Raw genomic sequence first — 15,038 nt, 5'->3', positions numbered from 1 at the left:
TTGGAGTTAAAATGGAGTTTCTGTTTTGGACATGTTCAGTTTGAGATGCATATTAGACACTCAGATCTAACAAGATGTGAAAAGGAAAGAAGTTGGGGCTGGACTATAAAAATAGGAGTAGATAGTATTTAAAGCTACAGTACTCTGGGGCTCACCTTGGGAAAGACAAGGCTGAGAAGTGCCCTCTGTGGTACACCAATATTTTGAGGTGAGGTAGAGGAGTCCACCAGAGACTGAGAAAAAAATAGAAGAGAAACCAAAAGTGTGGAAGATCCAATCATGAAAAACTTTGCAAGGAAGCTATGTCAATTGGTATTAGGATGATGATACAGATAAATACTACTGCATTTGGCCTGATGGGGTGCCACAGCCAGAAGTTTCAGGATGATGGTGGGTCAAAGACTTGCAGTTACCTCAATTCTAGTGAGAAGGAACTGGAGACAGCACACTTTCCTATTTTTATGTTAATGTGTTATTTATTTCTGGTCCAAGAACAAAGATCAAGGATGGGTATCAGGAATGGTATTTCAAACCCTGCTTTTAAACTCTACAAAACTTTGTGCATGTGTGCATTTTTCTGGAGACCTCCATAACTTTCATTGTTGTAGCCGCCTGCCCCAGATAGACACATGGACCACCAGAAATCAGTGAGTTATACAGGAAACACTCTTTATTCAGCCAGCTGGGTCTGTCAGGGATACGCAGACCCCAAATTAAGCAGTCCTTTTTATTCAGCCAGCTGGGTCTGCCAGGGATACGCAGCCCCCAAATTAAGCAGTCCTTAAATGTAGACATACAGGGTTTTTAAGCCCTAAACCCCATTTTTCATCCTGTTTGAACACATAAGTCTATTCTTTTTACTGTCAACCCACAGGTCGGTTGTGCAAGCGGGGGAGTACAGAAACAGAGAGCTTATTGTTAGAATGTTACGTTCCCACGGGCGATAGCCAAGCAGTAATTTTTCGGCCTGCACATCATGATGGTTATCAATAATATGTGCCTTTTATCTGAGACCAAGGTGACCAACTAGCATCAAAGTTTGCACCTCAAATTGTTCCTTGATTCCTATAAGGTCTCTTCCAAGCTCTGAATTTAGTTTCAATCACACTAGCAGACTCGGCTTGATGCGACCACCCAGTTACGTTCCCGCCCAGCCATCTATGTCCTTATTTGGAGACCACCCACATCCACACTCATTCAGGTTTCCTTGCCTGGCCTCTGTAGATAAGCTTTATCTTGTGGCCCTTCCGCCCACTTCGAGTTTTATAACGCCCAAGCGCCTGGGCCACAGATTCCCCACGCTTCTTACGGCTCCACGCGCCCCCCCACCCCCGCCACGCGCGCGGCTGCTGGGGGGCGGGGCGGGCCTGCGCGCGCGCCGCCTTCTGGGAGCAGCTTTACGATATATTGACCGTCTTTTTACAACAGGCCGGGTTTGCTTTGTGGCTGTCAACTTTCGCCGAGGTCCGAGTTAGTAGCCACATTATCTGTGGTGGCAGCTACTATAACGGCGGAAAAATGAGGCAGAAGCGAAAAGGTGCGTAAAAGAAGGGAGAGGAAGAGGGTTGGAGGTGGTAGGGAAGCAGCGAGCACGTGCGCTGTGAGATGCAGAACCCGATTTTCCCCCCGGGAGTCCGCTGTCTGATCCAAAAGCCCCGCCACCTGGGGTCTGTCTGTCGGCTCCAGCAACCCCCCGCCCCGCCTTCTCATTTTACCTTTTGTGCTTTCTAAGCCAATTTACCTTTACTCTCTTACTCTTTGGCTTGGTGTCTTTCGAATAAATGGCAAACAAAGCTTGCTTCCAAGGTACGCCCCCCAAGTATTTAACGTAGTCGGTCGATTTAACCCATTGTCGGACTCATGATTTGCTAAGATTTGTTTGGGGACACATTTCTTTTCTTTTTTTGAGATTTTTTTAAAGCCGTAAGTTAAAAGGAAAGAAAGAAAACCCCTGAATTATTTTTGGAATCTGTGGGACAGTTATGCTCATTTATACTGCCTTTTGAATTAGCATGGAGCAATGTTATCTTTAGTTTTTCAACAGGATGGGGTCAAATTTCAAATATTTCCTCATAGGTTTTAGTCTTTGTATGCTCCTTTGAGCAGTCAGTCTAATAATAATGTTTATGGTAATAATAGCTGCCTTTTATTAAGCTTTTGCTAATAATTCTGAAGTCAGTATCCTCCCCATTTTACAGATGAAGAAACTGAGCATCAAAGAGTTAAATAACTTTCTCAGCCCAAAATTATTCTTAGGAGGTGGAACTGGTTGGTCAAGCTGACTCTGTTAACTCAGAAAACAAATTTTTTTAGTTTGTTTTTTAATCATTATGCAATTTTTTTGAGCAGTAGCTCCAAGTGTCCAAGTTACCTTCAGTTGTCTTGTGGTGTCAGACTCTACATGCCTCAAATTAATTTGTCATTTTCTCCTTCTAGCTGCTCCTCCTCAGTTCGTCAGGCCAGACAAATTTATGCTTTTAATTTTATCTGTCACCAAACCCAGATAGGTCTTAGAAGTCACCTCTTGAAATAGTGTATTCCTCATCGTTTTGGCCACCGTTCTCCTAACCCACTATAATCAATAACTAATATTTGAACAGCACTTTGGCTTTCATAGACATTGTTTCACTTGGTCCTTGTAATGGTCTTGTGAAATGTGTATATGTTATCCCAATTTTGCAGACAATGAAGTGGAGCTTAGAAGTAGTTGATCTTTCCAGTATCACACAGCCAGTAGTGATTGAGAGCTAGGGAAGGAGCCTATCTTCCAAGTTTTTTACTTTAAATCTTGTGGTTTTTTGTTTTTTTTTTTTATACAGTGTTGCCTTTCAAGAACCTTTTACTTAGTGTCCAGGTTTTATGTATTTTCACCTTCTAAATCATTTTTTGTATCTTTTTCTTTTGTATACTTAATTTCTTTAAACACTACTTTTATCCTTTTACTCCCAAACTTGAGGATATAATTATCCACTTCTATTGCATTCTATTTAAATGCCTTTGCCTAGTAGCCAGTGTACCCTGCAATCTGTTTTTTACCAAATCTTGTCAGAAAGCCTGTATTCTGGTTAGGCAATGCTCCTTCATACAAAAATAGGTAGTTTCTATACCTAACGTTCCTTCTGGATTGCCTTCTTTTGCTTCTCCTGATCCTGCCCTTTTATTAAAGACCTCTGTACCTTTTCCTCCATGAATTACTAATCTACTTCTCCAGTTAATTCTTGATACACTCAAGGGCTATACAAATGGATTTCAGATCTTTATTTTTATCACCTGCATCTCCTCTTCCCCTCCAAATTCTTTTGCAGAATTCTCAATATGAAACAGCTGAAAGCTGAGCTGCTTTGGTTGAAATGAAGAAAGAGACCCTCCCTTTTCTTCCTCACTTCCCCCTTTCTCTACTTCCACCACCACCAGCAGCCCTACTTCTGTTACATGGCCCCTGAGGTGCCTTTAGCCTTTGATTATAGATGGGCTTTTATTCTCTCTCAGATTGTTTTGTACGTGTTAGCCTTGCCTCGTTAAATTAGAGGTTGCTTGGTACAGTGAGGAAAAAAGCCGTGGAAATTATGGAGAAAGACCTGGATTTAAGTTTTAACTATGCAATTTGCAATGGGATCGTAACTTGCCTTAATTTTTCACATCTGTAAAATGGGATAGCAGTGTCTACCATGCAGTTTTGTTGTGAGATTTCAAATGAGATAGAGTAAATTAAAGGGCTCCATAATTGCCAGGCTTTCTCAGCTATGCTTCTCTCTGGGGACTTCATTATCTTTGTACACCAGGTTTCTCTACAGACAGAAAGCATGCTTGCTAGCAGCTCTCAAGCTGAAATCTCACAGCTTTTATCACTGGAGAGAAACTAGTGTTTTTTGCCTTGGAGACAAGACCTCAGATTGGCCTGACTTGGATAGGTGCTCATCCTTGAACCAATCAACAGTAATCGCAGGGTCATGTAAGAACATGTCACCTTCTTTTATTGCCTTTTAGATGAGAAGAGGAACCTCAGTTGCCATGAGAAGGTTATAATGGTGGGCAGACTATATCTTAGAGATGCATTAAGATTCTTAGACAAGTAAAGAACCCACGTCCTTTCTATTACAAAGTGCTATTACATTGCTTTGTTTCAGCTTCACCCCTCGGCAGCATTTTTATGGGACAGTTATTCCTCATTTGTTCTAAGTATCAGATGAAATAATGCATCAAAGTGTAATTACAAATCTGGAGATAAAGACAAACTGTTTTACCTACTTTGCTCCTTTCTTGTGCAATTAGGTTCTTTCTCCTTGTGTTTATCTTTACTCTTTTCTATATATATCATTCTCGTGGTGTATGTGCTTCTAAAGTGAGCTCCTCCCACCTGTATAGGTAAAGCCAGGTTTGTTTTAAAGATATAGAAGATATCAAATTGTAAACAATAGAGGTTTAATGTCTTGTGAACTTGAGCTATTCATTTGGCACAGTTGGAATGATTTGGGAAGGAACATTGCTAATAAATTTAAAAATCTGTACTCAATAATGATTTTTTTTACATTATTGAATATTATGTTTCCAGGAGATCTCAGCCCTGCTGAGCTAATGATGCTGACCATAGGAGATGTCATTAAACAACTAATTGAAGCCCATGAACAGGGGAAAGACATCGATCTAAATAAGTAAGTGGGTCTGTAAAAAAGACAATTGCGTTCTTAGGTATTAAATCTCTTATGAAATTATCAAATACTATTTGTTTTCTATTTCATGTTTTATTTTACTTGAGAATTTAGCTTTCTGCCCTTCCCGTCACTATATATGGCAAAATCGTCGCCTAATAATACTAATAGCTTTTAACATTCATTAGGTCCTTGCTGTATTCCAGTCACTGTTAGTAGTGCATTGTATGTATTAGCTCAGTTCATCCTTTCAAACACTGTAAGAAGTAGGTACTTTTATAACCCTCACTTGATGGGTAGATAATCTGAGACAGAGAAAGGTTAAATAATTTGTCCAAGAGTAAATAGTGATGAACAGAGCTGGAATTTAGAATTAGGTTGCCTGTCTCCAGAGTATATGTTCTTACTTTCTGTGCCATATCGCTTTACATCCTTCTTCTCTTCCCTATTATCTGAGAGGAAAACCTTCCCTATTGTCTTCCAGGAAAACCTTCCCTTTGGGGGCGTTGATATAATCCAGCCCTTCTCTACTTTAGAACCCCTTCTTGACATGTTCATCTAATTTCTCTTCACAATCATGTTTAGCTTTGATTTTATCCTCAAATAAGAGTAGTCTTTCATCTCTGCATCCAAATTTTTAACTACATATTCGCTATATAGATCTGCTGTAATGAAAAGGTTCTCTCCCCACCCCAAGATCCAATCACCACATGCATGACTTTTTTTAGACCTTATTCTGTTATTTGAGATAAATCGTGTTAACCTACACCCAAGCTTGAAACTAGTATCATCATTGAACCTTTTTCCTTAGGTTTAATTAACGTCTGAAGTTTGTTATCTTCCTTACAACTCTCACTTTCATTTCCACTACTCTTCCATCCACTCCCTAGTCCATCTCTTAAAAACTTATGTCTCAACTACTGCAATAGTTTATGCTTTTGGTCCCTTTTACTCTCTGAGTGGGTCAATTTTTGTCTCATCTTTTATCATGTCATTTCCCTGTGCAGGAACTTCAGCATGTCCCCATTGCTTATTAAATGCAGATTCCTTAACCTATTATGGAAGGCCTCTCGGTCTGGCTCCAGTTAACTTTTCTAATTTTTTAAACTTCTGTACCTTCTCATTGAAAATCTGCTTTCTGTCAAGTCGTTCTACTCATATTAAAATGTGTGTTTTGTTTTTGCATCTTCACATAAGCCAGCCTATCTCCTCTCATTGTCATCTCCATGTTTTCACTGCATGTCTGAAGGCTACTCTTTTCTGTGCCATTTTCCATGAATATCTACCCAGCATACATTGAGTTCCTCTCTTGAACTTTGGAAACGTTCATTGTGTGTGTCTTTTCTCACGTTTTTATCACTTACATATTTATTTTTGTGTATGCCTATCTGCAAACATACAAATAGCATGAAACAACTATGCCTTATACTTCTTAATATACTAAATACTTAGGTAGCCTCTTGTATATGTCAGGTACTCAGTTAACATTTGTATAAAATATTTTTAGATGGATTAAAATGAGAAGTTAAGGTGACTGTTAGGGTTTGGCTAACAGGAAAAGAAAAGCTGGTCAGATTACAGAGAAAAGCAGGGAATTAGGATAAAGGTTACTTCTGGGGTTTAGAGTAGAGTTACAGTAAGGAAAGGGCAGGTGGATATTCTGAAGTTCTGATTATATTCTGTTTCTTGGAGTGTGGTTACACGAGTGGTTGCTTTATAATTGTTAAAAGTATATGTTTTATATTCTGTTCTTTATACACTATTTTGTATTAGAAAAAGTTTGTGAATACTTTTGCATAGCTTTCCTTTAAATTGTTCATGTTTGGTCTAAGACAGTGGTTTGCAGCCAGGTCTGATTTCCCCTCTACCCCAGGAGACATGTGGCAGTGTCTTGGGGCATTTTTAGCTGTCACAACAGGAAGAGGGGTGCTAATTGGTAGAGGCCAGTGAGGTCGCTAAGCATCCTACAGTGTACTGAACAGTTCCCAAAGGCAGAATTAATCTGATCCTGACTTTAGTACTGCTGAGCTTGAGAAGAGGGTAGAAGCCTTTAAAGCTGGAGCACTGCTTTGAACAAGACCTACATTGTGTCACTGTCCTGGGCCCCTTCCCTGTAATCATCTCGTTTTCTTTCTAGTACTCCAGGTGGGAAGATGAAGTCATTCATTCATGAATTTTGTTCTTCTAGTTCCCTGATATTCACAGATGTCAGAGCCACTATTGTCATCTGGTGAAAGGATAGGGGAATGACAGGAGTTGGAGATACTATTTATAGGTCATCCTTTTGGTAGCTCAGCCTTGAAATATTGTGATCTTGATAATGCTAGATGCTTTACTTTCAGGGTGAAAACCAGGACAGCTGCCAAATATGGCCTTTCAGCACAGCCTCGCCTGGTGGATATCATTGCTGCAGTCCCACCTCAGTATCGAAAGGTCTTGGTCCCCAAGTTAAAGGCAAAACCCATCAGAACTGCCAGTGGGGTAAGTGATTCCAGTCATGAAATAATGATTGTGTATCTGTTCCTCCAGAAATCCCTGCCTCCATGTAACACACAGGTAGTGAAGTGGAGGTAGAGGATTAAACTAATCTGTATATTGTGATACGTACTGAAGTAGAGATGTGTGCAGAATGCTAGGAGGGCATACATAGGGAAAAAATTATTGTGCTTAAGGGTTAATGATGTTTTGGTGTCTTTATAGATTGAGGCTTGGTGAGTGACTATCACAATATGATAAATATTGTCGGCCATCTTAAGCTTGTAGCTTTCAAAATAATTGATACTTATAAAGGTATCTTTAAAAAGTAGTTAACGGTGCAAAGTCATTCTGTATATGATAATTGTGAAAACGATCGACCCAATAGAGAGCACTATGGGAGTCCAGGGACATACAGTGAAAGGGGATAGGGAAGGCGCAGTAGAAAGTGTGGCGCTTGCTTGACCTGTAAACGGTGCTCATATAGGCAGAGAAAGGCAGGCTCGAATAGTAATGGGAGCATGGGTAACAGGCGCAGAGATGGGGATGATAAAAGAGTGTGGTGTGTGCAGGAAACAAACTACGTCAAACTGACTGAAATCGATAATTCATTTGGGAAAGCCTCGGGACATCAGGCTGAGAGTTAGTTTGGGATTAGCTTGTAAAAGATATTAAATATCTCACAAAGAAACTGGACAATAGGAAACAGATTTTTGGGAAAGGGAGTGATAGGAACAAAATAGATTATCAAAAAATTACTTTGGATTCAAGATATAGGGTAGCTTGGAGACAAAAAGACCAGTTAGGGTCCTCTTGGTTTGCCCTAGTTATGAGATGTTAAGAGCCTGATTTAGAGTAGGGGCTCTAGGATAAAAAGTATGAGAGAGAGAGAGAGAGAGGACCCTCTTAAAACAGCGTACCCAGAATTGAATTCTCTCTTCCTGATGTAATCTAAGAAGTTCAGTCTGTTATTTGGATGGAGCTATTACACTTCTAGTAATTGTAGCTTGTGTCGATTTGTTTGGTGGCTGTATCACCTGGATCATACTATATTCGTGGCTAATTAAACACCCAAACTTACCGTGTATCACCAGTCCTGCTTTGTAATTAAGGTTTTTGGTTTGTTTGTACCTAGTTGTAGAAAACTCCTTAAATGTCTCATTTTAAATAAAAGCGTTTGTTTGAAAATAATTGTTTTTAATTCAGATCTGTAAACGTATTTAGAGTTTCTCTAAATTATTATTTAATGATTTAACTTAAATTTTAATAATTTTTATTATGAAAAATAATCACAAACTTACAGAAAAGTTATTAGGTCAGTACAAAGATTTTCCCCATGAACCATTGGAGCATAAGTTGTGAAGCCGATGGCTTCAAATATTTTAGTGTGTATTTCCGACAAGCAAGGACTTTTACTTATATCGCTTATAATAATAAACCATCAAAGTCAGGAATTTACACTATTACCTAATAGTGTAAATTAGATAATAGTGAAACATGACTATTATCTAATACTCAGACCTCATTCATTTCACCAGTTGTTTCAATAATGACCCACAGGACCTAGTTCAGAATCACGTATAGTATTTAATTGTCATGTCTCTTCATCTGGACAGTTCTGTATTTCCTTGACTTCATTACCTGAACCCTTTTGAGGATTTCAGCCAAGTTGTTTTGTAATCTGTCCCTCAATTTGCCTTAATCAGATATTTCCTCTTAAGTAGATTCAGGTTATGCATCTTTGGCAGGAACATTACCGAAATGATAGTGTTCTTATTGTATCCCAACAGGTGGTACATAATTTCAATTTGTCTTGTCATTGATGTCATTCATTTTTGATCAAGTTGATGTCTACTAAGCTTCTCCTCTGGAGTTATTCTTTTCCACTTCGTAATCAAGAATTTTTGTGTGATGAAGTGCTTTGAAACTGTAAATATCCTGTTCCTTATCAAATTTCCAGTTTACTTATTTGTATGTAGGGATTAATGGTTTCTTATTTGGGTTATAATCATTATTTCGATGCATAAATTAGCCCAGATTTGACCAGTGGAAACCCTTTCAAACTGGTTTCTGTGTCTTTTTTAAATGTCCTTATCATTCTTTGAGAGATTTCTAGCTTTGTCATAATAAAATGTTCTAGGCCCATCATGTACTTTCTCTGCCTCAGCACTAGAATCAGCCATTTCTCCAAGGAGTCCTGGTTTCTTTTAGTAGAGGAGGCTATTTAGAGACCCTTAAGATCTGAGTGCTAGATGTGCTCACTGCTATTAGGGTGTTGCCGCTCCCAGATCTTCTCAGGTAGGAAATACAGATGTATATATACATACATACATTCACAGATATACATAACGCATTTGCATATGTATTTTTTTGTATATCAGTCTAGAGGTATAGAAAACTATGAGTTCACAATGATACTTTCAATTCCATCCAACTCACAGAGTTCATTCTAATTCTCTCCCTTTTCATATTTATCACTTCCTTCTCTGACAGTAAGAAACCTGGCTTGCATTCATTCACCTTAACATGTGCGTTTATTTGACCAAGCACCCCTATGTGTAACCAATCATCTATTTCTGCCATTCCTTCATTTCTCAAGCAACTACTCTCTTCATCCCACTTGGGCTCTAACAGAGTCCTCTGAAAATACTTTGCACACACTCTGAAGTCTAGTTCCTAATTTAATAGTCTCTGTTCTAAATATTGAAATCTAGTTTGTCCATGAGGAGTTTGAGTTACAAGAGTTAAGTTTAGATATAATTTTATAGAATTACATAAAGTAATTATTTTCTTTTAGATTATTTTAGTAAAACAAATTACAAGAATCACTAACTTTAAAAATTAATTTCTTTTGTACTTAATTTATTGTCAAATATACAAACTAGTATGTATATGTACATTTTAAAGATTTATTAACATTGAAAAAAATCACCCTCGTACCCACTGCTCAGCTTAAATACAGCATTACTAATACCACTGAAGGCCCTTGCATGCCACTCTCATTGCATTCCTCTCCTTCCTTCTGAGAGATAACAACTCTGCAGGATTTTCTGTTATTTCATAATACCTTTTTTATTAATCTTTTATAGATTGCTGTTGTGGCTGTGATGTGCAAACCCCACAGATGTCCACATATCAGTTTTACAGGAAATATATGTGTGTAAGTTTGATTTTTGATAAGTCGCGTGTGTGTTTTAAATGAACTAGTAATAGTAAGTCCCCTAGAGCCTTATTCAGTGCATGCTGGTAATATTTAAAACTTTGATTTAATAGATTCATAAGTTCTTTGAAACAAGCAACCATCAAAAGGATATTTCAATACTTTAAAAATGAAACATATAAAGATTTTAATATGTTGCAGTATACAATAAAAAAATACATAGGTATAGAAAAATCAGTAGCTATTCCGTTAACTTGATAAATGAAAATATGAGCTGCTTAAATTCCAAATATCAAGAAATTTGAAATGAATTTGGATCAGAAAAGTATCAAAATAAAAAGTTATCCTTAAAAATAAGCTTTAAACTTCTTAAATTTAGATAATCGGAAAAATTAGGAGAATATGCATGATTCCGGATATGAAAATTAAACGGATGAAAGGTTTTCTTAAGTATAATTACCAGGAGAGCACTGTATCAATCCAAACTTAGGTTCTGTTATTTGCTCCTAAAAACTTAAACCTCTGAAATAATAGTGACTGTAATATTCTGAAAATGACGATAATGTTCTTTTATTTATCTTTTTTACTTGTTAGTAGAAAACATATTCGCAGATAGTGCAAAGATAGACTCTTCTGTTAGGATTTGAAAATGAAGCTTGTTTGGTATCAGGATTTTTATGGAGACTGCAAATACTTTAACTGACTGTTGAACTAAGTTTTGTATCTGATGTCTTCATTTTTTTGTTAACAGATACTGCCCTGGTGGACCTGATTCAGATTTTGAATATTCAACCCAGTCTTATACTGGATATGAGGTAAAGTAATGGGAGATTGTTCTTAGGAAGTGTTACATCATGCTTTATCTTTAGTGTACTTTTACGCTTACTGGCTTTCTTAAAATTTTTATTTTTTTCCTGATTACAAAAGTTGTTCATTCACTAAATATTTGCTGAGTGTCTACAAATATTGTCCTAGTCACTGGAGAAATACTTATGTGAGTACTTATTATTGATATCTGTCAGACACTATTCTAAGTGCCCTCCAACTTTGAATCTTACTGCAGCATTTTAAAGGTAGACACTATTATCTCAGTTTTATAGATAAGGAAACGGAGGTCTAGAAGTCCTCCTATCCCGGAGACTTACCTCTAATAAGTGACAGAGCCAGGTTTTGAATTCTGTGCTCCTCACCATTACTTTGTACTGCCTGTGTAACAGTGAAAGCTGGGCAAGGTCCCTGGTCTTGTGGAATTTACATTCTAATAATGGGAGATAAATAATAAAGAACCAAAACAAGAGAAAAAAATATGAGGTACCAGTAAATGCTAGGCTGGGAAATACATCAAGTAAGATGTAATAGTTGGGTGGGTACTTTAGCTATGGTGGTTAGGAAGGGATTCTCTGAAGAGGTAGTATTTAAAATGAGACCAGAATGACAAGGAGTCTTTCAAGAATATCAGGAAAGAGCATCCCTAGCAGGGAGAAGAGGCAGGAATGATGGTGAGGTGTTCTGGAGCCTGGTGGGTAAAGGGAAGAATGAAATCGGAGGGACAGATGTTGTAGGGGTTTGTAAGCCAGAGCAAGGAGTTTGGATTTTATTATTGGTGTCATTAGAAGCCATTAAAATTTAAAACAGGGAAATGATACAATCCATTATAGGTTTTTTAAAAGATCATTTGTTAGGAGGAAAGGATTAGCATAGGGTTCAGCGAAAGCAGGAGACCAATGAGCAGGCTTTTGAAGTAGTCAGCCTCTTTGGAGGTCAGCAACCAGCTATTTGACTTTTTCTTATTATCTATGGTATTTTTCACCTGTTTTTCATAGTTCAAATTTTTATTTTTTATTTTATCCCAATTTAATTTTTAGTTTTAAAAATCAATTTTAGTGAGGCATAATTTAAGGGCAACGAATTATACTATAAGTCAAATTTTTAAAAATAGAAAAGGAGAATTATTCATTGAAAAGTTTCCTTGTTATTCCTTTCCCTTGGCCACCCCTTTCTGTTTGTTTCCCTCACCCCTCAACAGACAGTTATTATCTCTTTTCTGCCCATCCTTCTGAGATATATGGATATATAAGCACATATTATTTATCTTACTTTTTTACACATAAGGTAGCGTATCAAAATCTTGCACCTTGCCTTTTTCATTTAATAATATATTTTAGAGAACATATATCAGTACATTGTTTCATGGCTGTAGAATATTCCATCGTATAAAGACAAAGCTTTTTGTTAAGCTATTACAAACTTGTATTTCATAACTTTGTTTAAAGGTTATTTTATCAAATAACTCTACGTGCACATCTGTGTCTGAGTAGTCTAACAATTTGTGTTGTTTCCATAAGTGTTTACACAAAGATAAATATGATTCAAGAAGATGCCACTTAAGACAGTGGGATGGAGACTAACCAGATGCTATTCAGGATATTTCGAACCTGACAAGCCTGAGAAATGAGGAAAGGAGCATAAGAGAATTTGATTTTTAATACAACCCTTTTGAAACTACTTTTTATTTTTAATTTAATGTGGACGTAACAGGATATTTTTCTTTTATTAGCCAACCTCCATGCGAGCGATTCGTGCTAGATATGACCCTTATCTACAGACAAGACATCGAATCGAACAGGTAAATTTTTAAAAAGCATTTTTAAATTAGATTAGATTTTTATACTTTGAAGGTATTATTGCTTGATTTGAGTTGAACCTAAAATAAGAACTAAGATTGTTTTTCTCCTTTGTAAGTTTTTAATATCCATCCTAGGAAAGGAGACTATTTTCCAGTACCTAGCAAAGTCAAAAATACTTTCTTTAGAGACTGTTTCTTTAAAGGTTTTATATTCCGTAAATTTCTTTCACTTTGTAGAAAATCATTTACGGTATGAATTTTACAAAATGTACGTGTATGGAAGTTCTTAGACCATAGGTGAATGGATTGAATTTTAGCTTCCATAAGCCAGACAAGAAGTTTCGTGAGTGGTTTGCTACAGTGGGAATAGGGAATTGACTGAAAAAGCGTATGATTAACTCTTGGGAATTGTGGAATTGCTCGATATTGTGGTTATGATTATACAACTCTACACATTTACCCAAACTCATCCACTTTACACTTAAAATTAATTGATTTTATTGTATGTAAATTATACCTTAATATAATTGTTTAAAAGCAAGTGCTATGTAAATTGCCTTGCTCTGTTCAAGAAATCTGAACATTAATACAGATTTTTTTTTTACAGTTTTGCAATTTTAAACTTGTCCAATTTTTTTAAAATGTGAGTACTATCTATAGTTTTTACAGTAATGTCTAGATTTTGTAGGGCAACTACAGAATCTCAAGTGGAAAGTACTGTGTTTATCTATTAGTGAATACCAGCTAGTTGTGATCTTCACTTCACTGTCACCTGAGCATATTAGATCGGTATTGTCAGCTATAGGAGAGGAGCCTACTCCGGGGAGCCTACTAGCTTGGAAAAGTGTGTTCTAAACTGACCATTGCTTCCCTTTTTTAGCCATGATATTTATATTTAATTCATTTAAAATGTTTTAACATAGTGTGAAATATTTATGTTTACCAAATAAGAGCATGGATTTTAGAAGATTTAGAAACTACCATAGAGCAGTGATTTTTTAATCTTTTTTCCTAATTCAAGAATCACCTGAATAACTTTTCTAAAACAAAGGCCAGATATTTACCTCTGGAGATTCTAATTAAGTATGGTTTAGGGTCCTGCCAAGCTATTTCGAAAAAGCTATCAAGATGAATTTGTTGTGTATCCCTTGTAAACCAGAGATATAGAGTATTCTTTCAGTGTTGAGATACACACACATACACTCATACACATGTACATGCAGCTACATGTTTTTACATATGTATGCATTTCCATGTATTTATGCATATGTATATAGAAAATGTATACATACATGTATGTATGTATAAATTATTTGCCATTTTCAGAAAGAGATATTTTAAAAGGTACCTTTTTTTCCATATTAAGTGTACACATCTTTTACATGACATACTAATTTGAGTTCATAAATTAGTAGCTACTTGACCCAGTTTTTCTCAAGCCTAAGATATGGCAAGAAATTTAAATATCTGTTTTTAAAAATTAGAATCTTAGCTTATTATAGTTGACAAAGTCAAAGATCTGTGGCATTGCATCCTCATAGTTGGAGACATCATATTTCGTGTTTTATTCATAAAATTTCTATTTTCCTTTTTTCCCCCTGGAAAGCAGGCTTGAGGTGTTACCTGTACCCTGAATCTTGACAATTGATTTAAAACTTTAAAGTTTTAATTTAAAACTGCTTTCCTAACTTTTGTTTCTAATCTGGTGTTTTTTTCTTTCATTTGCATCAAGTCCAGTTATGTTGCATATAATCATCATCTTTGTCTCCAAGGCTTACCACAAAGTCTGGCATAAAATACGTGATTGCTAAGTAGTTGGTTATTATATTATATATTGTATTATATCATATTTGCCTTTACTGCTTGCAAGTTTATATTCTGTGTTTTTAAATTTCTACTTTGTAGGTATAAACATCATCAAGCTTCTTGTTTATTTTTTAACTCTTACTCCTTATTTGAGCTATAATTTTTTCTTTTGGACATTGGAGTCTATTTAATCCACAGAATTTGCTAAGTATGTTTAATTGCTTTTCATTTTTAAACTATACTGGCGAAAACACTGCAAAATAAAATTAGAAATTTGCAATACCCTCTTACAATAGTTGACTGTCTTTCTAATGCCGATGAA

General features: G+C 36.4%; 2 protein-coding genes across 7 annotated transcripts in view; one reads left to right on the top strand and one right to left on the bottom strand.

Moving 5' to 3' along the window:
- The window catches only part of NUGGC (nuclear GTPase, germinal center associated), a 51,119-nt gene extending 48,378 nt beyond the window's left edge, over nucleotides 1-2,741 (bottom strand). For 5 of the 6 annotated variants that reach the window (XM_025042551.1, XM_025042556.1, XM_025042558.1 and 2 more), the window contains exon 1: nucleotides 1,742-2,740. The gene's annotated coding sequence lies outside the window, so the exon portion shown is untranslated. Of the gene's footprint in view, nucleotides 1-1,741 lie in introns of all 6 variants that reach the window. The other variant, XM_025042563.1, reaches the window with a different exon arrangement.
- ELP3 (elongator acetyltransferase complex subunit 3) overlaps nucleotides 1,375-15,038 on the top strand; it is a 72,025-nt gene continuing 58,361 nt past the window's right edge. Inside the window, exons 1-6 of the mRNA XM_006906246.3 lie at nucleotides 1,375-1,537; nucleotides 4,553-4,652; nucleotides 6,992-7,130; nucleotides 10,214-10,284; nucleotides 11,036-11,099; nucleotides 12,842-12,910. Of these exons, the coding sequence (XP_006906308.1) occupies nucleotides 1,519-1,537; nucleotides 4,553-4,652; nucleotides 6,992-7,130; nucleotides 10,214-10,284; nucleotides 11,036-11,099; nucleotides 12,842-12,910 (462 nt within the window). The 5' untranslated portion in view covers nucleotides 1,375-1,518. The remainder of the gene's footprint in view (nucleotides 1,538-4,552; nucleotides 4,653-6,991; nucleotides 7,131-10,213; nucleotides 10,285-11,035; nucleotides 11,100-12,841; nucleotides 12,911-15,038) is intronic.

Source organism: Pteropus alecto, unplaced genomic scaffold, assembly GCF_000325575.1.
Source record: "Pteropus alecto unplaced genomic scaffold, ASM32557v1 scaffold50, whole genome shotgun sequence".
NCBI classification, from domain to species: domain Eukaryota; kingdom Metazoa; phylum Chordata; class Mammalia; order Chiroptera; family Pteropodidae; genus Pteropus; species Pteropus alecto.
The sequence above is the reverse complement of the archived record's forward strand: the minus strand, read 5'-3'. Positions and strand labels throughout refer to the sequence as shown.